This window comes from Grammomys surdaster, unplaced genomic scaffold (assembly GCF_004785775.1).
Source record: "Grammomys surdaster isolate TR1022 unplaced genomic scaffold, NIH_TR_1.0 472, whole genome shotgun sequence".
Classification (NCBI taxonomy): domain Eukaryota; kingdom Metazoa; phylum Chordata; class Mammalia; order Rodentia; family Muridae; genus Grammomys; species Grammomys surdaster.
Genome location: NW_021604891.1, coordinates 301,931 through 328,601, shown reverse-complemented (window position 1 = coordinate 328,601; position 26,671 = coordinate 301,931). Strand labels below are relative to the sequence as shown.

At 40.6% G+C, this 26,671-nt stretch overlaps 1 protein-coding gene across 1 annotated transcript in view; it reads right to left on the bottom strand.

Annotated features, from left to right (window-relative positions):
• Nucleotides 1-26,671, bottom strand: part of Scaper (S-phase cyclin A associated protein in the ER) — a 308,858-nt gene that overhangs the window by 36,777 nt on the left and 245,410 nt on the right. Inside the window, exons 25-26 of the mRNA XM_028781560.1 lie at nt 17,345-17,577; nt 10,062-10,217 (exon numbers count right to left, since the gene is read on the bottom strand). Of these exons, the coding sequence (XP_028637393.1) occupies nt 10,062-10,217; nt 17,345-17,577 (389 nt within the window). The remainder of the gene's footprint in view (nt 1-10,061; nt 10,218-17,344; nt 17,578-26,671) is intronic.

The window sequence follows — 26,671 nt, the reverse complement described above, 5'->3', positions numbered from 1 at the left end:
CTTTTTTCATGAGACTTGGCTTTTTCTCTGGGAAGTTGTAAGGCTCTGCTCAATGTCTTTCCTTCATATGCTATCATCTGTACAGCTCAGCAGAAGTGCCCATGCTACCCCACTACCATGCAATGACATCCTTCCCAAGCTCTTAACATAACAGGCTTTCCTTTATCAGCTGTCATCCCTTCAAGCTGGAATGTAGAAGGGAGAGAGGCACTACCGATCTATGGTTATCTCATTATCTTGCCCCGAAACATTCAGAAGATATCACTAATTAGGTAAGAACTGGGAGGGCTGGCTAGTGAATTTCTTGTCTGTAAGGATCATTTGATTGGCTTTAACTTGGTAGTTGCACTGAAGTAGAGTTTTACTGATGACCCTAGTCAGCATTTATGCCTTAGGTGTTGCTTACAGCACATCTACAAACCACGATACATCCCCATATTCCTTGTACTCTTCTCATGGAACACATTACCTCATGTGAAGTCTTCTCACAGCTGTAGGGAAGATACAACTCTCATGCACAATGTAAGAACCACAACTTAGCCGGGTGGTGGTGGCGCACGCCTTTAATCCCAGCACTTGGGAGGCAGAGGCAGGCGGATTTCTGAGTTCGAGGCCAGCCTGGTCTACAGAGTGAGTTCCAGGACAGCCAGGGCTACACAGAGAAACCCTGTCTCGAAAAACCAAAAAAAAAAAAGAACTACAACTTAAAGCAGGTGAACTTCTCAAGTAGCAGAGGCAGGGGCATGATGCAGGCCTTATTACATATGCTCTGCCCAAGGACCAAAACATCCACACAGAACAGGACATGATTTCGTATTTTTTCTCTGCCTTTTCTTAAGACAGAATTTGCAACTAACTGAATATTGTTGAACATAATACAGTTTTGTGTCACTATAAGGAGATATTTTGTAGTACGCTACCTAGTAAAGATTCAAATTTTAAGAAGGACTTGATGATAGCCACATTTAGAGCACTTTTGATAAAACTTGTTAGTGAGTATCAGTTGGCCCTTAATGTCATCAAAGTCAAAAGAATTAGGGGTCAGACCTTAACTACAGACATGAAAGATATTAATTTGTCTACAGTTATTATATAGGTTCCAAAAAGAGGCCCAGGTTTGAATACAATTGACTGCCTGTTTTCAGAACTCGGAGGATGCATGACTCTGGAGACAAGAGTTTTCTATCTATGAATCTGAATGCTGATTTTCCCTTACTGTGCCTGCTACTTTCAGCAGATTATTAGCATATTGTAAATCAGACACTTAGGAGTACAGCTTCATTGCTAAAAATACTGCTAAAAATTTTTTCTTAGCAATTACAAAGTGGCATAAATTCATTATTTTTTCTTATTAAGAATAAATGCAAAAAACCAACCAGTTAAACAAACAAAACAAAATAGAACCCAAACAAAAACGTTAAAGGAAAGGTCATCAGTTCAGTGCTGCTTCTCCCTCACCATTACCGGGGCAAGGGCTGATCTGACAACTAATGAAACAACACAACTTTAGTCTTTAGTGAATATTCTCCTGAGGAAATAAAAGTGTTGGCTGAGGAAAATCAACAAGTATTCAGGGACTGAGATTTGGAGATGGTTCAAGAATAGAAGAAATCTATTCCTTTAAAGTGAGCTCATGGACTGTAAAAAAGGCTATGAGGGCACACGTGGCTCTTAGCCTATGGATTAATGCAGACTTGAAGGGACACTGGGAAATATTTACTTTAACATTTTTCAATCAATCAATCAATCAATCAATCAATCAATCAACTTATGTGTGTGTGTGCACATGTGTATGTGCACTATAACACATATATGTGGATCAGACGACAACATGGGAGGGTTTCGGGGATCAAACTCAGGTAGGCAAGTCCTCTACCTGCTTAGCTAACACAGTGGTTCAATGTTTACTTCTGATTCAGCTTAAAATATAGATAATTTGTTCATCAGCAGACTCCTGGCTCCTGTTGGGTCTTAACTGTAAGCTATCTAGTCTCTTTAATCCCAAATGTTTATAGCATAATATAAGGCTTTATGCTTATCAGTCACGCACTATAAAGTTTTCCTTAAAAATAATTATGCTATTAAGAAGAAAAGGGACACAAGTTGTATGTTGCAGGGAAGGGCAGGAAAATGAGAATGTCTCTGGGAGGAATTGAGAGGAGGAAAGAATATGATCAAAATATAGTGCATACAATTCTCAAAATAAATAAAAAATTCTTTAAAGATACACGAAAGATGTTAAAAATCAGATGTGAAGTTCTATATACCACACTTTAAAATTTAAAAGCTTTTCAATTTTTACCAGATTGTAAGTTTTTAAATTTAGATTACAGGACTAGAGATTTTAGTGAACTATCTGAGTGCACTGACACTAGATTTGAATGAGAAGTATGAGTGGACTATCATTATTGCCATGTAGCCTCTGAAATCCAAACCTGCTTTATAGGAACGTAGAGTTAGGCAAAAGGCAGAAGTCTGCATGGCTATGGATCATGGGCCATCTATTAAATAGCTACTAGCCTCAGGTAGACTAAAATAGCAGTGTGAATGTGTGTGTGTGTGCGCACATGCACACACATGTGTGCTATTCTAAACTCTATAACCTCTTCTCTCTCACTTGTTCCAAGTTTGTCTATGTTCATCTTCCTGGCTTCCAGCATGCTATAGAGCTGATGACCATCCAGACTATTCTCACAGCTTTGGGGATTTTGTTTCATTCAGATTTAATTCTAGAATCTCTGAGGCATCTTGTGAAACTTCCATTTCAGTCCCAAATCATAAAACCACACTTAATAGTCTGCACAGTGCTGGTGTGGACTGGATTAAGTTTGTGAATGTTCCAGTGATGGATGAGAACTTCACTGCACAAAAAGGAGTGAGTTATTTTTCATCAGAATTCCAGTTTTTTGGCTCTTAAATCTTGGAATATTCCAAGAAAGCCAATCTTAATCTAGTGACATCATCATATCCCAGCTTTTGTGTGAGCACAAAACGAAGGATACTCTCTTAGGTACTCTGCTCAAAAGTAAAAGTGCCTGTGTTCCAATACTAATGCCAACAACTAAAAGGCAAGGAAGACCTGGCCCCTAAACTGGAGGAGGCTGTAGCCCAACAATGGTGGGTCTACCAGCTCCCCATTACTGCTAGAACAAACTGTCACAACCTAATGGCTCCAAACAAGATGAATGGGGTATTTTATAGTTTTGGAGGTAAGAAACTGAAATAATAGATATCATTGTGCTAAAGTCAAAGTGTCACAAAACCTGTGCTCCCTCAGATGGCTGCAGGGCAGAAGGAATATTTTCTTACCATTCCCAGCTTCCAGGGCATACCCAGACACCTCTCCAAGGCCCACAGCCCAGCAGCTTCATTCACATCTTTTGAATACAGGCATCTGTGTTTAATGTCAGCTGCCAGGTGCCAACTGAGAGCTTTCTGGTGAAGAGTCCCTGCATGGGGGACTTCATGTGGTGGCTGGGCTTTGGCTAAGCCCAGGAAGTGGAGGAGAAAAGAACAAGAAGCCCAGCACATCCCTGGAGAAATGAAGTGACTGGAAAGAGGTAGAGATTCTTGCAGGGAGAGAAGGCAGCTCAGGGTGACTGGCTGGTCAGCCCCAGATCTTGGGAGTACAGAACAGGGATGTTGTGCAATAATGCTTCTCATTTAAGACACACTAGTTTCAAGTTTTCAAACTGAGAACAGCAAAGGGTTCTGTGCTGACACATAGGTTTTGGTTTGTTTTACCTTTCTGATCTCTAGTTGGACCACAGAGGCTTTGCCATACCCTCACTGCCTTGCTTAGTAAGGGTGAGTAACTGGGAGATGGAGGCTGTGCTCTCAGGGCTCTATGATGACCACAGCCCTTTATCACACATCTTTGTGGTTCCCATTTTTGCTTTTTTGAATCCATTCTTCATGGAGTATACAAATGCTTTTTTTTCTCGAGTTTTAAAGTCATTTTTTTGTTGAAAAAACTCCAATTTGTTTCCCATCAAGATTAGAATAAAATTGAAATTTTTAATGTTTGCTTTCCCTCATCCCCTGGTGCTTACTTTATTTCCTCTTATTTTCTTGTTCATCAAGTTAGTTTTGTTTTTGGAACCCAGCAACTCAGGCAGGACCTTGCCATTCTTTTCAACTAGAATATTCTTCCCTTGAATCTTTTCATGGTTGGCTCCTTGGAAGATACAATTTCATTACCCCAGAGAAGCTGTCTCTGACTGGCATGTGAGTAAGAACTCGTATGGCTTCTAGTTTTTGAGCTTCCCATGGACTTACACAGTACAATAAAGATAACTCACCCTCCTCTGCACTTTGACAGAATTCCTGACCTACCAGATCTGAGAGACTAGATTGTCTCAAGCTACTCAACGTTACACTACCATAGTAAGTGGAACAGGAGAGGAAAAGCAAGAGGAAATGTGAGACCATGGGCATTAGGGAGGAAGGCAGGGCACTGAGGTATAAGCAGGACTAGCACAGGACGTGGCCTGGTGTGAGGGACACTCTCTAAGCCTCAGAAACCCACTGGGGCAGAACTGGCTCTGTAGTAAGTAATAAGCCCTATGCTGTTGGATATATTCAAATAGAAAATGGCAAGGTCATTGAAGAGATTAAAACCTTATTGCAAGATTGGGTGATTTTAATGTTCTCTTCAGTCAACAGAGTGTGGTAGCAGATCACATGCAGAGAACTGATCAGTGATGACAGGTCTGGAGCTGGATGCCTAGAGACCTGTAAAACCACAGACGCTTCGTTCCCTTTTATCTTTTGCTTTAGATGCTATTAATAGCCACACCTACCTTCTTCATTCTCTCTAATATATCATTCATACAGTACTTGTTAATGCTTCAAAATACGATATTTAGCAGGCAGGCCATGTTTCTGCTCAAAGGCTATTAATGACACTACTGCCACCACAAGATACCAGAAAATAATTTATACTTTTATATTTTAACCTTGCCATCATCTTGGAGAGTATTACATGTTATTCAGGTTTTTCTACTTTTATGTCTTTGTTTATATTATATGTTTTGTCTGTCTTTTCCTTAACTCTACATATTATCATTTTCACTTTTTTTAGGTTTGGACTAAATTTTAGCCACTCTAGAAAATATCTAATCCTTGTAAGGTCTGAGAGACCTCTCCCTCTTCTGACCTCTACTGATATTGATGATAATGGTGGCCACCATTTATTAAGCAATTACATGTGCCTGGTAGCCTGCTCAGCACTTGCATGTATTGCATTCTAACTCTGGTCTCATTATTTTTTGTCATGGATATTTGTATACACACCTTCTTTTTCCTCCTAACTTACCAGGTCCTTGAGGACATAATATGAGTCTTGAATCATTTCTGCCTTCTCCCAAGTCTAGCATAGGACCTAGCATAGAGCAAGTGCTGCATAAATATTTGTTCGATGAATGGATGGATAGGTAGGGAAGCAGAATTAAAAGTTTACCCTTGTTTGAACAAATGGTTTGGAAGCATCCTTAAACACTTGAGAAGCACTCATTTATACCCACATGATTAGTGGGCTAAATTGTAAATCATTCTGATATTTTTATGACATTGGCTTCCAAGTGTCATTTGGCTACAATATATTTTGTTAGTATAGTTTGGATATAGAAATGAAAAACATATATACACATGACAAAAAAACCCTTTTTATATAAGGATTTTAAAATTCAGATGTCTTCTCTAGCCAATTATTATCAACCATCTCTTATAAGCTCTTCTTTCCCCTCAGAGTTGAAAGGTGTGCAAGGATTATTATATATTATATATAACAAATATACATAAATATATATACACATATATATTTAATATCGGTCTACTGCTTCTGGGTCCTCTGTTGCTCTACTGTATAACTGCAAGCACAGTTATGAATACAGTAAGTCAGTGCAGAGTAAATAAAAAGCCTGTGTTGACTTTGACTTATTACTTTCTGATCCTCTTAGTGCTTCTGAGGAGCCCACATCTTACAGTAGGCTGAGCTCAGCTGATTACGGATTAGGATGCTGCCCAAAACCTGAAACTATCCTTTTTTTTTTTTTTTAAAACTTCCTGTAAGACCTGGACTAGAAAAACCAATAGTAACAAAAGCTAAAACAAAAGCATTTCTGAAAATCCTCCTATAAATGGTTCAGATTTGTTTAAGTGAGTAAGAATTATTGTTTGTGTCCAATTTTCATTTTAAAATTCTGCAATAATCCGAAACTAAAACCAATTCTTTTATCACATTTTCACTTTTTACTTAAATAAAGATAAGTTCATTGTTCAAAACCAAGCCTGGTGTAGAAATCTTGGGCCATGCTTTCTTCCCCCATACTGAAGCATAGATTAACAGCACAAATTCTGACACTTTAATTGTCTTTCAGAATACCTAGGTAAAAATGAGAAGATTAAGGGCACAATAGGCGAGAAGTCCACAAGGAGACTGCTCAGTCTCCATCACAAAGGCCTCGCTGTAGGCAGTCTGCAGTGTTTACTCAGAGCCTGTGCTAGCAATTAGTCTGCTTAAGTATCTCAGGCTCTGCCAGTTCAAGAGGCAATTTTTAGAGGCCACTGTGGCTCTTCTTTGTCTTTTATTCTGGTTACCAACAAAAGGGCTTTAAGGACAAGCCTTTCCTGACTTTCTGGTTCTAAGCTAGTTTCTGGCAGCCAAAATGGGCTTTTGGTAAATTCTTACAATAAAGCAAAAACCACAGGTCCTACTTCTTAGAATGGGTTGTGAGCTAGCAAAGAAATTCTACGTCATGTAACAAAATGCTTGACCGGGTCACTACAGTTCATAGATTAGAAATAGACTTGCTATGAAAACAGGGGGCCAGCACAGATGCCCTGTCAGCATGTGATCTGAATGACTGACTGGTAGAGTGCTCCCTGTCCTGGCCCCTAGTGCTCAGGGAATGCTGTGAGACTAAAACATGACAAGAGTAAGGAGGGATTATTTTTTTCCCATTTTGAGAGTATAGTACATAGACTCAACTAAAATTTCCCAGGTAAATCGAATCGCAAAACCACCTGGACCTCATTTTATGTCCAAAATAATCTGCTTTTGCAGTAAGTCCTGCTATTAGAAATTTGCTAAGCCACTGAAGTCAAACAAAGAAATTGTATTGGGGGAATTAAGAATTCTTAGAAACCATCAAGAATAAATCACTACTAACTACTTAATCTTCTCAAATTTGGAGACTGTATCTTTTACGAATCACAAATGACAAGTCAGAAGCTTGAAGGTCCATCTCCCATATCAATAAGTCCCTTGCTAACAGACTTATTCTACCTCATCTTACTGCCTTTGCTCTGCTCTAGTTTCAGTGGATCTAGACATATTTGGTTTTCCACATGGACCAAGAGAAAGGCTCTTTGCTAATCCTTTGGGTGCCATCTCATTCAGCCAAATGAATGCTCAGGAGTGCTCATTCTGCAATAGAAATCTGAACTTGTCAAAACAATTCAGTGGCAGTAGGCCTCTACTTTCCTTTGAGACGTACAGCTAACATTTAAGGAGCTTAATTAATGGCTCCTTATTCTCCATGATCACAAGGACATTACACTGAACATAAAACACTATATAGTTTTAAATATTCATGCATTTTTGGCTTGGGCTACCCCCAAAGCAGATTTTTAAACAAGGATATGGGTATAAATATATTTTTTTCTTTTTTATGTGAGAAAGTAGGGCAGGTATAAAGTTGAACAAGGAATTATTAATGAATGGGCTATTGCTGGGAACCCTATGAGACAGTGGTGCGTGCACCTCAGAACCGTTCCACAGAGGGATAGGAAAGCAAGAGTATTACCCACTCGTGTACTGTTTGATGGTTAGTTCCCCTGCTCTTTGGCAGAGAACATCCTCAGGTGGAGAAACAGGACTGTCAGGTGGTCTAAGGTTCAATACTGCCTGCTTCACTGTACACTGTACAGCATACTTTAACATTCAGCCTAGTGGCAGGGTGAGGTGATGCACTTCTTTAATCTCAGCACTCAGGAGGCAGAGGCAGGCCAATACCTATGAGCTCAAGGTCAGCCTGGTCTACATAAGGAGTTTCAGGCCACAGGGGCAACAAAGTGAGACTCTATCTTAATAAAAACCCCAGACTTCAGTCTACTGAAGTGTTTCTTAACCTTCTCTTTTCCTTTCTTCTGTGTAGTCTCTTTTACTGTAGCTATGAGTTTGTATGCCTGACTCCACATTAGACTCTGGGCTCCCCGAGGTCAGTGTTGTTAGTGATAACATTACACCTGGCACACAGCAGATACTCTTAGAGAGTGCCGCTGGATAAGATCATGATGATACATGAAGAATGAGAGTTCTGTTTTCCATATATATAAATGAGAAAATTAAAATAAATACACATGTTAACATTCTGAATAATATTAAGTCAAGTATAGAAATGGAAACTCCAAGGCAGAAATCTTGAGTACTAGTTCAAGCCAGTTTGGTTCAGTTGCTTTCCCTATGGAAAGGAGATGATGGATAACCTTTAATTTTCTTTCAAGTGCCACAGACTTCAAATGACTCAAGTCGTATAAGCAAAGGGTAAAGACTATAAACTACACAGCAACCACATGTGATGGGTCATTTCAATTCATAAGGAGCACAGGTGACATACACAAAATGCTAGCAAGTTTGTTATACTGTGTATTGCAGATAAAGGGCCAGGACCAGAAGGGGTCTGTTGTGTAAGAGACCACCAGGGAAGCCACCTGGGTAAGATGGAGGGCTCTACGCTGGTGCCAATGCCTAGACAGAGCTGTTCCTATGTCTAAACTCTCTGCAATGTGGTTAATACCTGATTCTATTATCAAAAAGGTAGACTTTGGTTACATTACTAGATAGAAATTACCCGGAATTTTATTTTTCCTGTAAATGTCACAGAAGTGAGGGGCTGGGTCACAGTAAGAAAGATTAGGTGAGTTTAGGGATCCTATATATAACAGACTAAACCAGTGATGATTTTAAAAGAAAATGGCTTTCTCATAAAACACTGCACACGGCACCTGCATTCTATGTGCCATGGGTCAGATTTCTCTAAGAAGTCAATTTCTCAATGCTTCAGATACTTTTTTTTGTGACAAAACTTCAAAATATGGGATGAAAGAAAATTTAAAATGTAAATAAGTGCTGTTTAGAATTTAATTTTACGAGAACTACTTTACTGAATATCATTAGTATGCTTCAGGGATGTATCATATTCCTAGCAAAACAACAAGTCACTACTGTGAATGACTCTTACTCAGAGAAAAAAGAACACCCAGGAGAGTTCCTGTCCTTTCTAGAGAACAGTTGCTTTTTAAATTTACTTCTTTTATTATGTGTGTGAATGCTGGGCACATATATGCAACAATGTATATGCAGAAGTCAGAGTACAAATTTTGGTAGTTCTTCAACCTTGAGTTCTGGGGATCACACAGTCAGGCCCTCAGGCTTGTGTGGGTTTTAATCAGCAGACCATCCGGTTGGCCTGACAATTATTTCTGAGGACACCTCACAAGGTGGTGCTCAAGTCCACAGTATACGTTGCTTTAGCCATACTCATGAGCTACGCGTGCCTTCAGGGAGCTACTGTTGTTGGGTGATTCCTTTGCGTTGGTGTGTTGGAAGAAAGAAAAGTAGAGAAAATAAAGATCTAGGAGATTAACCAAAAGGAGGTGACTGGCAGCAACAATACCATGGAGGGGCTGTGCTATCCTGGACTAATGGCCGGATTTGGTTTAGTGTGTTTTGTCACTGGCTCATTGACTGTCAGAGAAACCCTCCCCAAACCCCAATATCTCAGTAGAAGAGGAACTGGATGGATTCAGGTCTTTATGACACCAGTAAAAAAAAAAATAAAATAAAAAGATGAAAATAAACAAACAAAACAAAACAAAAAACCAGACTGACTCTGGCAGGAACATCCATCCCACCCTCGAAGAAAAATGTAACCCACGTCTCAATGTGGAAAACCAAGGACAAGGGATATATAGGGGAGGAGGTTGATTGACTACTACACAGCAGTGAAATTCAGACAGGAAAAACTTTAAGAGATGCTCTTATCTGTGAGTCTTACCTTCCAGTGACAGCAAAGCACAGCATACACATCCCACGTAGGAATCCTGCGGCATGCTGCAGAAATGTGGCCATTTTGGGATTCTCATCCACTGGGCCTTGCACTGAGAGGAAGCAGCCATGCAGTCTGTCAATCAGACCCATGTTCACCACATAGCTAGTGAGAGAGAACAGTATGTCTCAATCTGCACAGGTGGCAATGTCTTCATCTTCTATGATAAACCTTAGCACATCCAGGCTTGGATCCCTCGACATATAGACAGAATATAGGTTTGAATAAAACAACTTAAGTACCAATGTCCTTAGATTTACTACTAAACAATCAGCTATTCTCTCATTCTTCTTGGTCTAAAGAATCTGACAATAGGTGAAAAAAATGTGTAATGATCTCTACACTGTTAACAAGTGGTACTTTCTTAAGAACTGGGGGACCAAATTTACCACAATGTAGGGACTTAGAAGACAAAATGATGCTTCCAAGATATACTTTCAAAACTTATTCTTTGACAACTTACACACACACACACACACTACATTACAGTCCACCTGACAACCTCACAATTTTTTATCCTTCTCTCCTAATAACCCCCTCCCACTTCCATGTGTTTCTGTTGAGTTTTCTGGTCCACTGACTTTACGCAGGACTGCTCCCATAGACATACCTAAGCACTCTTGTTACATTTTACATTTCTAATTTCAACTGTAGGTTCTCCACTAAAATAAAATCACCATTAAGAACATAAATAACATTAAGACTCTTAGTTGTAAAAATAAAGATATATAACCTTAATTGAATCATGAGGACAAACGAGGAATGCTCCATAAAATAACTTGTCCCCTCATTGAAAACTGTGGGTACATGAGAGACAGAGACTAAGAATGAAAACAATTTCAAATTAAAAAACACTTTTTAAGAGATATAGCAAGTAAACGCATTGTGTGATACTAGACAGGACTATAGACAAGAAAAAAAGAAATCTATAATGACATTACATGAGTCACAGTCATAGGACTTGGGGAAATCAAGTCATCCCTAGTGAGTAGTTTTCATAGTATTGGAAGGTTCTATGCATGCCACTGGGGGAGAAAAGTAACACTCTGCCCCAGATGACCCTGTGAGGTCTGCTAGTAACTGGCCTGATATTGTACGCCAACTAGTGCAACAGAGTGTAAGTGTTAGGAGACTAACCAACCACCTTCCTTATTTAAAGCCCTCTCTAAGAGCCAGAACTCACGCATGGTAGCATTTACTAGGCGCCTTGGGCTGGTGAGGTCATAGCCCTAGGGCAGACCTAGTATTCTGTTAAGTGGACATAGAAATAAATTGCCTCCTAAGTTCTTATTTTTATATCCATAGATTAATACACATAACAGTCCTCATTGCAGAAGCTTCTTTGATGATGGTGATTAATATAGGGACCCACAGTTAGTGCCATGTACAGAGAATAAGAGACCATGGTCTTTCTTTTAAAGATTTATTTATTTATTTTATATGAGTACACTATCACTGTCCTCAGACACACCAGAAGGGGGCATCATTTCCCATTACAGATGGTTGTGAGCCACCATGTGGTTGCTGGGAATTGAACTCAGGACCTCTGGAAGAGCAGCTAGTACTCTTACCGCTAAGCCATCTCTCCAGTACCAAGAGAGCATGTTCTAAATGAGGCATCTATACCATTCTTCTACCTACTGCAAGGCTTAGGAATCACTGCAGAAGATGGGGTGCTACAGATGATCAAAACAGTGTTCACTAGACATGACAAAATGCTGCACACACGAACTCATAGCTGTGACATGCACAACATCTGCATGAAATCCAGCCAGCCAAAATCCTAACATGGTGGAGAAAAAGGTTTATTCAGTCCCACTGCTAGTTGAGGAGCTATTGGCAACTAATGGCTCCTGAGGGAAGTAAAATCAATTTTAATAAGACCAATGAGGGCTACCCTGTTGAGATTTGTCTTTTGCTATGTATTGTAATGCTAAATACTGTTTCCCAAACCTGGTCATCCCCAGGGATGAAAGGATCTGCACTACACAAGTGATGCTTGGGTTGTTATCCTTGCTTGGTGAATAAATACGCCTATAGCCTATAGCTGGGCAGAAGAGAGATGGTGGGGTTTAGGCTTCTGAGCTTGGGGTCTGAGAAGAGACCACAAGGAGGGAGAAGGGAGTGGTAGGTGGAGAGAAGGAAGATACCATGAGGTAAGTGAATGATGAAAACACAGCCATGAGAGCTGGCCAATGGGAGTTAAGAGCAGCCCAATGGAAGACAGCAAGTCACAATTCGGGGTTACTTATAAGCAAGTAGACATAATAGCTTAGAGAGTAGATATCAGCCCAGATCTAATGCATTAAAGGCTTATCATAAATGTAAAAGTTGTGTGTCTTTTATCTGGGAACTGAACGGTCAAAGGTGGAGTAGAAATCCCCAATTCAGATTAAATTTTTCTACAACAGTACCCATGTTCCTCCACCCCTCCTACATACTGTAGCAGCAAATGGATTCGATAGGTTAAACAAAGAAGCACATGAAACTGGGAGGGGAAACTCGTAGTACAGAGACAGAGGGATTGGGAGTCACAAACTCACTTCATGTGCAACATGTACTTGTACTTGGTTTGATCCTCTGTTGAAACTTGGGTAAAACCAAATCAAACTCTGAGAATAACAATTTTTTTTTTCTCTAACCTAGGGACTCTTCTCTATTTTGCTGTAATCCACGAAACTGTAGCAGGTTAATATTTTAGCTTAACAGAAAGGTACAATCTTTGACCTTTTATTATCCTTGGCAATCAATTAATATGGGTTATAAATATTAAAATAGTGTTATATTTCTAGAATAAACCACACTTGACCATCCTTTAATATGTTGCTGGATTTACCTATGCTAACATTTGTCAGGGATTTCTATACTATATTCATCAAAGAGATATTAATATAGGACTTTTTGAGGAATATTTTTGTCACACTTATTATTAGCATTCTATTGGTATCATAAACCAAAGTATTCTTTCTTCTTCTCTGAGAAAGAATTTGTGTGATTGGTGTCATATTTTTCCCTCTGAAACGATTCACAGAACTTACAAATAAAGTCATCTATGGTCAACAATTTCTTTGTAGAGGTACCTTTATGATAGATTTCTGTTTATGCATAAAAACAGCAATTTATAAAGATTCAAGGAGTTCAACTAACCGTGGGCAGGACAAGCACAAAGTACCTACATTTAAACAGACTGTCAACTGCAGAAAGTCAAAAATAAAGTCCAGAGAGGAGTGACAAAAAGGAAACATTATTTACAGGAGAAAATGATGCAAGAAGCTGATTTCTTAAAGGATGGAGTCAGAAGACAACAGAACAGCATCTTTACTATGTTTCAAGAAAAAATACCTCTCAAAGTCGGAACAACACAGACTCTTCCAACAGTAAAGGTAAGAAACTGTCTATGGCATACTAATATTAAAATAGAACTCTAAAACAACAAATATTTAACACAAAGAATAAAAAAAGGGCCATTGTATCTGAAAGGCATACCAGTCCTGGAACACACAGACTTTCCCAAGTCATGGGATATGACCTGCCTAGGTAAAAGAACTAAATGGACACAGGTGGAGAGACTTTTCTCTTGGGATAACGTTTGTAGTGTAGCCTAAGCTGCCCTTCAACTCACTACTTTTCTGCCTCTGGAAAGTTTGGATTACAGGTCTGTGCTACTAAACTTCGGCACAGTTGGCGGGGAATGGAAGAAAGAACAAGTGAGTAGCCTTGCCTAGCTCCTAACAAACAGGCCTGCCGTACTAAACAATGGCTTCACATTGGTTAGAAGTTGTTCCCCCCCCCCCCACACACTCCTTTTTACTAACTGTTAGAACTAAGGAAAATTAGGAATATAGAGTTATGTACTGTCCAGGACACTATCCATAGGTAAATGTAGTTTGAATTCAGTCTCCAGGGCATAACCCATTAGATAAATGTAATCTAAACTCTTCTAGTTTTCCACCTATTTTTTAGACAAGGTCTATGCCCCTAATGCTGGGCTCACAGGCATGAACAGATATCCTTAGCTTGTATGTAGGTGGTGGGCATTTGAATGTCGTTTGACAGCCAGCACTCTCCCTCACTGAGTGCTCTCCTCAGTCCCTTGCTCTAGCACAAGTCTTACTGTTTAAAGAGCTAGTAGTCGTCCTGGATGTCTACAGAGATGGCAGCTCGACAGTCTTACAGGATTGTTTGGAGAGTTCCTGGAGACCAAACATAGATAATTTTGGAGGCACCTAATTTTCTACATTAAACCCTTTCAATTTAAATTTGTTACAGTGGTTTCTGTTTCTACAACCAAATTCTGATTGATATAAGTAATGGTGATGAATAATGTTTTCCTTCACTAATAAAAAGTACAATGTAAATGAAGGCAACAGCCACTAACCATTTTATGCCTATGAGAATTATAAAAGCAAGGATATAGGAAATGAGAACTTTTATTTTTTGATGATAGAAATAGAAAAATTATATAGTTACTTGGGAGAACAGTGTGGTATTATCTGGTAGAGATGAACATTCATTTATTTTATCATTCAAAATTCCTCTTGTAAGTACATGACCTTGAAAATGATACAAACACAGAATGTGTCGTCTATAAAGGTATTGGCTCCATTTTTTTAGTGAATAGTGACAAGGAGGAATCAGTTTCCTATGGGAATAGGTAAATAAATATTATGGGCTTATTTATAGAGCAGAATTGTAGAACAGCTAAAATGAACAACATTAAAATATGTTGAATTTAATTGTATCAATTAGTAGTTGACAAATACTATCAGAGTATTTATATAATTGTTAAGAAGTCATAAAAATTTAAAGTACAATGTGTTGTTTATGGATATTCACACATGCTCACACAGACACACAGACACACAGAACAGGCATGGGATGATGTCTGTCCACTCTAAGATAATGAGTAGGTCTTAGAAGAGAGAGTAGGGAAATTGGACAAAGGTGAGGAGGTAATTCCACCTGTGCCATTTGTTTTGTTTACATTAAGAAAAAAATCCAAAATCCGAGATTAAAAGAGAAAAACACCAGTCGTTAGAGCATAGTATCTACAATATTGTTTTTGTGTATGTTGATGTATTTTAAAAATTGAATATTTAAACACTGAAAAAGATATATTCATGCCTGTCCTGTGCTAGGTAAGAAGAAAGAGACCTATGTCAGGGTTTGCTCTGGCTCCGTTCAAGATCCATCTCTGCCGGGCGGTGGTGGCGCACGCCTTTAATCCCAACACTTGGGAGGCAGAGGCAGGTGGATTTCTGAGTTCGAGAGTTCGAGGCTAGCCTGGTCTACAGAGTGAGTTCCAGGACAGTCAGAGCTACACAGAGAAACCCTGTCTCGAAAAACAAAAACAAAAACAAAAAAAAAATAAAAAAAATCCATCTCTGGGCCAAGTCAGACGACAGACAGCTCCAGAGACTGCAGTGACACCTTCCCACTTAACTTACACTGACAACACTGCCCAGGATGCAGAGACAAAGGATGGTCTTCTGTCAGTTAAGATTTGGGAAGGTTAGAAAAACAAATCCGGAAATGAATACTTATGCTCTGTGTGCTCTGTGAGACATCCTCAAGGGCAAAGTGAGTGTGTCCCATAAAACCATCCCTGAGAAGACTCAAAACAAGTCCTACCCCAGGCTTAGCAGACAGCAATATTATAATGCCTATCTTTAAGAAAATAATATTCCGAAGGGCTTGTTCTCAAGTACCGTGCTTGTTAATCATCTTTTCAAAGCTACATCTGTTATCTGTCATGACAGAAGAGTATTGCTATTCCCCTCCCTCCCTGGCAATAACTTCTTTCTTTAAGAAGGATTTGGCAGGTTGTTGGAGAGATGGCTCAGTGGTTAAGGACACTGACTGTTCTTCTAGAGGTCGTGAGTTCAATTCCCAGCACCCACATGGTGGCTCCCAACCATCTGTAATGGGATCCGATGCCCTCTTCTGGTGTGTCTGAAGAGAGTGACTGGTGAAAAAAAAAGGATATGGCAACTTAGTAATACACGTGAAAAAACATGCATTTTCTCCTAGAAGGTGGACTGGAATTGCACTAAAGCATTAGGCTGGACCTTCTGCCTCACCACAGCCAAACACAGCCAAAGGAGGGGCTCATAACATCCCTAAGGGAAAACACTGGGACACAATGACATTCATCAGCAGGGATGACCAACAGGACATGAGGAAATGGAGTGGGATCAAGCAACTGAGAGAAAGGGCAGGGAGGGTAAAAGTCAAGTGCTCTGAGAGAAATGGTTGTGGACCCAAAGGGCCTGGTGCTCTCCAGCAATAAATATGCTTGCAAAAGAGGGCAGGAAGATGAAAGGGGGAGTGAAGGAAAGATACTGAAAGAAACAACTCTTCCCAAGGAAGCAGCACAAGAAGTCAGAGGGAATTTATGAGCTGTGAAAGAAACCAAGGCAGAGGAGGGCATTTTCTTTCTCTATTAACCTACCATAAGTTTCATAGAGCAACAAATTGCATGGATTTCGAATCCAAAGATGAGTGCAGGCCACAGAAGGCTTGCTGATGGAGGTGAGGGGGGAACGGTAACTGAGCAACACCAGATGGAACCCTGCTGGGAAATTAAACATTCTACCTGACTCAAGATTCACAAGGGGGAAAAAGTTCAGATGCTAAAGTAGGAGTAAATTTCCCTGGAGCAAAGGAGACCTTTGAAGGAAGCAAGGCAGGCCCGAGCAGGTGTCAGAAACCGCCACGTTTGTGTGGATGGAGGGAGTGTACAGACGCTGAGAGTCTAAGGAGACGTGAGCTCCGTCTCAGCTTTCCATTCTCCTTTTAACTCATTTCATAGCCTTGGCCAAAGCACTTAACCTTCCTGAATCTAGTTTAAATTAGTTTAAATCCTCATCTAGTTTAAATTAGAAGCTGTACACGTCCAGGGGTGCAAAGACTCCTAAGTCTTCCCTGTAACAAGTGCTCCATAAATGGTAACTCTTGATATTAAGTCTGGACTAAGACTTGACTGAGAGGGGTGCTCAGATCCGCTGAGGAGCCGAGTGCTGCTCTTGATATTGAGAAGCTGCAGGACTCTGGCGCCACATCTGAGAGGGGCAACTGCGCTTTGTGTTGCTCTTCCTTCTTTCTACAAATGATGGCCTAGATTCTACCAAAAACTTATGGACAATGCTGCAAAAACTACAGCTATCTGCAGTCTTAAGGTATAATTATTTTAATATCTTAAGAAAACACTTTAAGCCGTGTAGTGATTTTACCTGATAAGGTCTTGCACTCGACTGTTAAAGGCATCACCTTGTGAGGGTTTGTTTTTCATTTCCTGTGTTGATATTTTTGGGGTGGCTGGCCGGCTGTTTCCATCTGGTCGGTTGGCAATCAGACAGTTAAAAACTGCAGCACCAGCTCTGAGAAGTCCAGTAGTCAAGCCTTCAAAAACTTGTTTATTTGTATTTCTTCCCAAAACAGCATTATTTTCATCTGGAACATAAACCTAGAAATAAGAAACAGTGAGTATGCTTCAGTGAAATCATGAAAATTGGACAGAGATAACTTGTGAAAGTTCTAGAATCATAAAAATTTCTGAAATTCTATCCAAGGCAATGAGACACTCAAGTGTGCTGGCTCTGAGGTTGGGTGACCAGTCAAATCCTACCTTTGCCTTTATTAGTCATACGATATTGGGAACATTATTTTTTCTAAATTCTAACTTTTTATCTATAAAACAGGGATAATAACATGCCTCCATTATAGGTTCCTAAAAGTGCGAACTGAGGTAAATGCATACAAAACACTATCACAGGGATTAGCACAGAACTATATTAAAATTTTGAATGAACTAAGTTTATACACTCATAACACTGTTTCATGTGAAAATGGATTCTTAAGAATACTCAATTTAAATATCTCTAGTAGGACAACACTTGCATTTCTTATTACAAAATGGCAAAAGTTCTTTTTCTGAAACACAGAGTGGCACTGTGTCGCTCCTCAGGTACCTTCTGTCTTTTGTTTGAGCCAGGGTCTCTCACTGGAGTCTCTGCCTCCACATCTTGTCAGTGGTGGGGTTACAGGTATATGTCACTGCACCTGGCTTTTTATGTGGGTTTTGGTGACGCATGCTTTGATAGTTTTGGTCCTCATGCTTGTGGGACAAGTGCTTTACTGATTTAAACAAAGCATCTTCCCAGCTCCTCCATGATGATTTTCATTTAATTTATATCTTTAATTTTGTGAAATTACAGGTTTTAAAGAAAAATTGATTTTAAAGGAGATTTTCTCTTATATCTGACTTCTCTGTATTTTATATTGGAGATTTTTTTCAACATAGTACTCTTGGACATGACCTTCAGCCTCCCAGCATGGCCTCGGCTGGCAGAACAACTGAGAAGGGACCCCTAGTCTGAAGGCACAGGGCTCAGGGTGAGGAGCAAGCAGTAATGACCCCTGCCTGGTGCCATGCAGCATGGGCAGGACATGCGATTCCTGAGCTGACCCGAGATACCCAAAGGGCCCTGGGGCCACGAAGATGAGTAAGTAAGTGGTGGACAGATGAAAGAGAACAGTGTGAGTACAATGAAGAGAGGTCGAACTGGAGATCCGAGATGGTGAAGAAGAGCCTGAAGTGAGTAGCCAGTGATGATACCTAAGGTCATGGTGAGGTCCTGGCCCGGGGCCCCCACTGAGCAGCAGGTGATCTGTTACTACCAAAGGCCTGGCAGAAGTCTCTGGTCTGAGCTGCCACCTCGGGCCATGTTGATGGCTGAAGGCTGCTCAGAGCTGGCCCTACCCATCCCCTGGGAATCCTGGGAGAGCTAGCCCTGCCTCTCAGCTGCAGTACTCCAGAGACATGACTGCACCTAGTGGGAGGTGCAAGTGAGCCAGCCCTGAGGATGTGAGCCTGGGAGAGCTAGCTAGCTCTGTCACTCCTCTGTTGTAAGGTGGTGTGGGTGAGGGAAAGATGCCCACCCCTCACCATCCTGGAGTCATGAGAGTGGAGAGCTGGTCCTACACCTTACTAGCTAGATTTGGAAGTAAAGAAGTATGGACAAAAGGGTATACCTTCGAATACACTGTGACACACTACAGCTTCCACAAGGAGATTTTTTATTCCCTTTTGGAGGAGGTAGAATTTTTTTTTTATACTAAAGATTCATGCCCAGGTATGTCAATCCGTATATTATAGCCTGCATCCAGTAAAAAAAACAAAACAAAAAAAAACAAAAACAAAAAACTGTTTGACAAGATCTGTGTGACAGGCTTTGTTATGCTTGATTAGGAAGAGACACAATTTTCCCCTACTGGTAAATTCTAACTGTCTTAGTCAGGGTTTGTATTCCTACACAAAACATTATGACTAAGAACCAAATTGGGGAGGAGAGGGTTTTTTCAGCTTACACTTCCACATTGCTGTTCATCACCAAAAGAAGTCAGGACTGGAACTCACACAGGGCAGGAACTTGGAGGCAGGAGCTGATGCAGAGACCATGGAGGGGTGCTGTTTATTGGCTTGCTTCCTCTGGTGTGCTCAGTTTGCCTTCTTATAGAACCCAAGACTACCAGCCCAGGGATGGCCCTCCCACCTTGATCACTAATTGAGAACATGCCTTACAGCTGGATCTCACGGAGGCATTTTCTCAAGGGAGGCTCCTTTCTCTGTGATAACTCCAGCTTGTGTCAAGTTGACATACAAAACCAACCAGTACACTAACTACTACTATTTTCAAGTCTCTTCTCTTGAGACAGTCAATGTTAGCAATCAGGCATCTTTACAAGCAGCTTTCACGGGATCCAGCAACAAGACATGTCATCTCTCGCTGCCCAAGGGACACTGTCCCGTGTCCCTTTGAGTATGCACCATAGCCCCAATAAAAGTCACAGTCTCCTGGTGTTCCTCCCGACCCCTCACCCCAGTTTTCTCTCTCACAGAGGCTGCCTCTTTAATAACTATCCTATGTAAGACCTGTTGCATGGCGTGTTCTTGTCAGGACCCACTGCCTAATTCCATCCTTCAATTCCACTGTGTGGAATTCTGTATTCCTCAAACCTCAAGTATGTAACATGGTGCCCAGGAGTCAGAGGCTCATACAAGTTCAAGTGCCACTGATTTGGCAAAAGATCCTTTTTAACTGTTTGTTGATTCTTTGTTAATTTTAGATCATGTGCCCCAATCCCATTCATTTTCTTGTTCCTTTAAATCCTTCCTTGTAACCTCCCCCCTCCTGAAAGTAAAAAGAAGTAAAATAAATAAATAATCAAAACAAAATCTCATTGTGGAAGCCGTAGTATGTCCCACAGTACACCCTTTTGTCTAAACATCTTCACTTGCAAATGTCCACTGCAATGAGTCACTGGTTTGGTCCAAGGCCTCTGGCTTCTGCTATATAGTCAAGACTGGATCCGCACCAGGCTCCTCCTGTTGTCCCCTGTGTCACGGAGATCCTGCAGCTTTGGACCTGTAGGACTGGCACCTTTATGTGCTCCGGCAGATAGGGTGGTACTCCAACTCAAAGCCTTAGATCTGGGCCTGGGTGGTACCTGAGCTGGTCTGCCAGGGCAGCACTCTGGAGCCAGCACCACAAGGGCCAGCTCTCCTGCTTTGCTTAGGAGAGGGGCAGGGCCAGCTTTCCCACAATCAAGCCATAGTCATTCAGTCATCTCTCTCCACACCCACACTACCAATGCCAGCTCTCCAGCACTGCCCTGGCTATCTCACCCAAGTGCTATAGTCAGAAAGAGGAGGAGCCAGCTCTCCTGCCTGGGAAAAGACTTGTAATGACTCATCATATTTCTGTATGACTGTCTGGTGACTCCAGTTCCTGAATAGTTGGTTTAAAATTTTCTGTGAGGTAAGTGAATATTAGCCAAAAAAGTATAGAATACCTAGGATATAATCCATACAACTCAAGAGGGTTAACAAGAAGATGGGCCCAAATGAGGATGTGTCAATCTTACTTGGGAGGAAGAAGAAAACAATCATGGGAGGCAGGGGGGTGGGAGGGACCTGGGTGAGAGAGGACAGGGGGAGGGGGAAAGGAGAACATGGTCAGGTATGGGGTGGGGGAGACAGGAGAGAAGCCCTGAAGGCCAGCAGAATGAATGGAAATATGCAACCTTGGGGGTGGTGGTAGGTGGGGGGGGTCCCTCTAGAAATTACCAGAGACCTGGGAGATGAGAGACACTCAGGACTCAGAGGAAGGATCTTAGATGAAATGCTCAACAGTGGAGAGGGAACTTGTAGAGTCCACCTCCAGTAGAAAGATAGGGCATCAAGTGGAGGGATAGAGTTGCCATCCACAGTCAAAAATTCTGACCCAGAATTATTCCTGTCTAAAAGAATTGTGGGGACAAAAATGGAGAAGAGATTGAGGGAAAGGTGGTCCAGTGACTGGCCCAACTTGAGATCCATCTCAAGGGGAGGCCTCAAGGCCTGACACTATTACTGATGCTATAGTGTGCTTACAGACAGGAGCCTAGCATGGCAGTCCTCTAAGAGGCCAAACAAGCAGCTGAGACAGATGCAGACACTTACACCCAACCATTGGACTGAAGTTGGGGACCTTTAGTTGAATTAGGGAAAGGCTGGAAGAAGCTGAGGAAGAGGGCAACGATATAGGAAGACCAGCAGTCTCAACTAACCCGGACTTCTGAGATCTCTCAGACACTGAGCTACCGACCACGCAGCATACATGAGCTGGTCTGAGGCTCCCAACACATATACAGCAGAGGACTGCCTGGTCTGGCCTCAGTGGGAGAAGATGGGTCTAACCCTTGAGAGACTTGATGCCCCAGGGAATGGGGCAGCCTGATGAGGGGCTAGAGGGGGATCTCCTCTTGGAAACGGGGGTTGGGGGGAGGAGGAATGAGATGAGGAACTATAGAAGGGTGGACAGGGAGGGGACAATTACTGGAATGTAAAAAAGTAAAAGTAATAAAAAAATGAAAACTAAAAAAATTTTTTTTCTGTGAGGGCTGGGGAAGGACACATACTTGGATGCACTCATAGCAGGTAAGACCTCAGGCATATAGGCCATTTAAAACTACCTCTTTAAAACACTATATGTGTATGCATGTGTGTATATATACACATATATACATACACATGTATGTATGTATGTATGTATGTATGTATGCATCTGTGTATACAGGTGGCCTAGGTCCAGCCCCTGCATGTTCTTTGGTTGGTGGTTCAGTCTCTGTGATCCCCCATGGGCTCAGGTTACTTGACTCTGTAGGTCTTCTGTGCTGTCCTTGACTTCTCTGGCTTGCTCAATTCTATCTCTCACTCTTCCATAAGACTTCTCCAGCTCTACCTGATATCTGGCTGTTGGTCTCTACATCTGTTTCCATCTGCAGCTGAACGAAGCCTCTTAGGAGACAGTTGCCTGCCATTGGACCCCATTCCCCTGACTGGACTGCCTAGTTGAGTCTCAGCGGGAGAGGATATGCTTAGTAGGTGTCTCAGGCTTCGGTAGCACCCAGGGGAAGCTTCCCCTGAGGAGAAGGGGAGGGAACAATGTGGGAGAGGGATCTGTAAGGGTGGCACTGGGTGGAAAGGAGGAAGGGAAGGTTGCAATCAGGATGTAAGGTGAATAAATTAATGAAGTTAAAAAAAAAAGAAAAAAATTGTTGAGCTTTTAGACTGAATGTAATTTATGTGTTTGATCAGCTACATTTTAGTTAACTCATTAGAGACAAAACTTCCCAGTTCTTTTATACACTATGGAAGAATTTGGTTGACCCACTTTATGGGTAATGTTGGAAGTCTTCAGTCTTTATTAATTTTTTGTATTAAAAGATTATACTTCCTTTCATCATGAAATGTTTAAAATAAAGCACTATTCATGAATGAAGGTCTTTTAAAGAAATCCTTTGATTACCTAGAAGTACTTGACCTAGCAAGCCTACCATTTAAGAATATAGTTAGTAATCAAGAGGAAAAAAGAATTCTGAGATATAAAATTAATGCCTCTTACTTAATGACTTGTTCATCTCACCTTTGACAACTTACTAAACACATGGTGGAAGGGGAAAAAGGAGTACTCTGAGTGGCCTTGAGTTTTCATGTGTTTGCATGTTGTCTCCTTATGAGGGTTATGTCTACATGGGCGTTTGATGACAATAACAAGAGAGTAACACACAGGGGAAGATAAAAGTAATGCTTACTGGAGTTTTCAATTTACACATTATTCCTGTGCCATCCATTTCATCTAAGTCTTACAGATTGAAGACTCGAAGTTCAGAGACTTCAAGTAACGCACTTAAATCTCAGTTACTTATCAGAAGTCTGGGGCCTTGAACCCAGTCTGCTCTAGTCTAAGCCACGGTGTGCTTTCACTCCTCTGTATCAGGCATCTCATTATTGAAGATTGTGGAGAAACTCTGTCTCCAGAGGACAGAAGTGAAAATTAGTCATTAGTTAAATAATGCTTCATTGATGCCTCTTAAAACACAAGATTCTGTAAGAGCTTTATTGTTAGCTAAAGAAAAAGCCAATATTAAATGGTTGTGGTAAAACTGGCTGCAATATAGTAACTTCATTGTCCAGAAGCTGTAAGTATGGTTTGGGAACCCAATGTTTCCTCATCTGGCTCAAAAAACAAACAAACAAAAAACCAACCAACCAACAAACAAACAAAAAAAACCAACAAAAAACCAAAAACCCAAACAAAAACAGAAAACCAAAAAACAAAAAAAACAACCCTCCCCCAATCAAACCCAACTCAACCCTAAGCACTATGTAGACCAGGTCTGTTTTTGTGCCCCTCCTATTTTTTTTCCCTGTAGCTGACAGCTTTTTAAATTTACGAATATAATTTTTGCTTGAGTTTCATAATATAAATACAAAGAAGGCAGCCTCCCGGTGAGGGTTACTGGGACAAACTCCGGAACCTCGGGCCAGGCTCTGCTAAAAGAACTTCATTATATGACCTTCATTATATGTTTAAAAAACAAACAAAGAAACAAACAAAAACATGACTATTTTCCAAGTGTCAACAAACTTTAAATTCAATTCAACCAACTTTGTGGCTTTTTTTTTTTTTTGCATATATCCTTGGATCTCCGAATCTCTGTTTTTCTTTGAGTTGGCCCTTTACTCATGAGAATTATGTTGGCTACCTTTACATCAACACTATGCAACCTGAAGCCATTTTGGAAGAGGGAACTTCAGTAGAGAAAGGGTCTATACCCAATTGGCCTATGGGAAGACTGGTGGGTCATTTTCTTAATTAGTAATTGATTTGGAGGATCCTACCCGTTGTAGGTAGTGCTATCTCTCTGCAGATTGTCCTTGGGTATATAAGAAAGCAGGATGAAACAGCCATGAGAGCAATCCAGTAAGCAGCACTCCTCCATGGCCTGTGCCTGAGTTCCTGCCCTGAGTTCCCTCAGTGAAGACTATTACTGGAAGTGTAAGCCAAACAAAATAAACCCTTTCTTCACCAAGTTAGTTTTTGTTCATCGAGCTTTATCACAGCATCAGGAACCCTAACCAAGATAAGAGTAATATTCTCTGTGTAACATTTCGTTAAGTCATTTTATTCAAATGCTCAAAAATATTTTCCACCCTCCTAATAAGTCTATTTATGGTAGTGTTTCAATAGAAAACAGCATTTCTGCTGGAAGTAGTATCAGATTGCCAGAAATAAGGGAAAGAGATAAAATAAGGCGTAGCTTCAGGGGCACAAAAAGACTTTTTATAAAGTCATCAAAACTAAGTTTTGCTACCAAGAAAAACAAGCAGAACTCTACAGAAAAGGGACACATACTGCTGAAGACGACTATTCCAAATAGCACACAGCTTCACTTGGATGTGAAGTGAGGTACCATGTAAGCAGCTTGTTCTCTTGGATACTTTTAATAGCCGAGGTACAAAATTACCGAGACCTGCTACCCGCTTATGACCAATACTTTAATTTGAATTCACGTCCTACAGAATAGCTGGGCCAAGGGTAACACTGAAATTTTCCCTGCCTTAAAACCTTCCTGCCTGCCCAGGCTCTGCTTATTGACCATCTGTACTCAGAGGTCTGTGTGGGCAGAGAAAGGTTGGTTACCTGCTTGGCTTACAGCTGACTACTGTTTGCTGTGTGCAGCAGGTCTTGTCTGTGGTAAGAGCCATGTAGCTTTTGCCTTCTAAATCTCTGACTCTCAGGCAACACTCTACAACCGTTCCTTTTAAACAGATGAAAATGCATTCCTCAGTGTACTTTTCTTTCTCTTCTGTCTTTCTTCCTTGCCTGCCTTTTGATTGAACCATGTGTCTGTCTTGTATTGAGTCAACCCTTTCTCTTTATTATACATTTTTATACTACTCTTTATAATACATTTTTATTTCACTCTTATAATAGAAGCAAGTTACAAATTGTTTCATATACATATCTTCTTCAACTTCATATTGTTGCTGGAATATACTCAATTAACATGTTGATTTTCACACAGGTTTACCATATACCTTGCTCATGTCTGTCCCCTTACATATTCTTTTCTCATTCACACATCTCATCCCTCCAGTCTTGTCTCTATTTTCATGGACTCACAAATGAGAGAAAAGATACAATATTTGTCATTTAAAATAAACATATGTGTGTATGTGCATGTGTGTGTGCGTGCACGTGTTCATTTGCCTGTGTGTGTATGTGCATGTGCACACGTATTTATAAGCTCATGCAAATTCCTGCTATGATACGAGTGACAGTCAGAGGACAACCTGTCAGAATCTGTCCTCTCCCTCTACCATGTGAGTTTCAACCCAGGATGTCCAAGACGTCAGTTTTGGCAGTAAGTGCCTTTATGCGCTGAGCCGCCTGACCCAGCCAGTATCTGATTTATTTTATTCAATATGGTAATCTTTAATTGTACCCACTGTCCTTTATTCTGCTTTGTGAATAAACTCCACTGTATAAATATACCAGTTTCTTTACCTTCGGTAGTGAATACTTAATTGTTCCATAATCTTGGCTACAGTGACTATAATAGACATACCTGTGTCTGAGCTATGATGACTTACGAGCCCTTTGGGTTCACCCAGGAGTAGTGGTCAGTCACATGGACATTCTAGTTTTAGTTTTTTGAAGAATCTCCATACTGATTTCAACAGTGGCTGACTTGACTTACATTCCTACCAACGTGGTGTAAGGCCTACCTATCTCATCCTTGAAGGCATAGGCATTTATTTTCTTAAAGATAGCCATTCTGAATTAAATCTTAAATTGAATTTCCCCTTTGACTAAGGTTATTAATGTTTATTGATCATCTTTTGAGAGCTATCCATTTTATTAGCCAATTTATTAACTGGATTTTTTTCCTTTTTTTTTATTTTCTTTTTGGAAGTCTTTATATATCAGAAGTAGAGCTAACAATTTTTCTCCCTTTCTGTAGGGTCCTTTTTGTTTTTTTATTTGTTCACTACTCTCTCCTGCATTGTGCAGAAACTTTTAAATTTAATGTAATTCCACTTGTTAATTTTGGGTTTTACATCCTGAGTTACTGAGTTCCCTTGCAGAAAGTCCTTTCCTATTTCTCCTTTAGTGTTTCCCAAGGAGTTGTAGAATTTCAGGTTTGACACTTAGTTTCTCATTGATTCT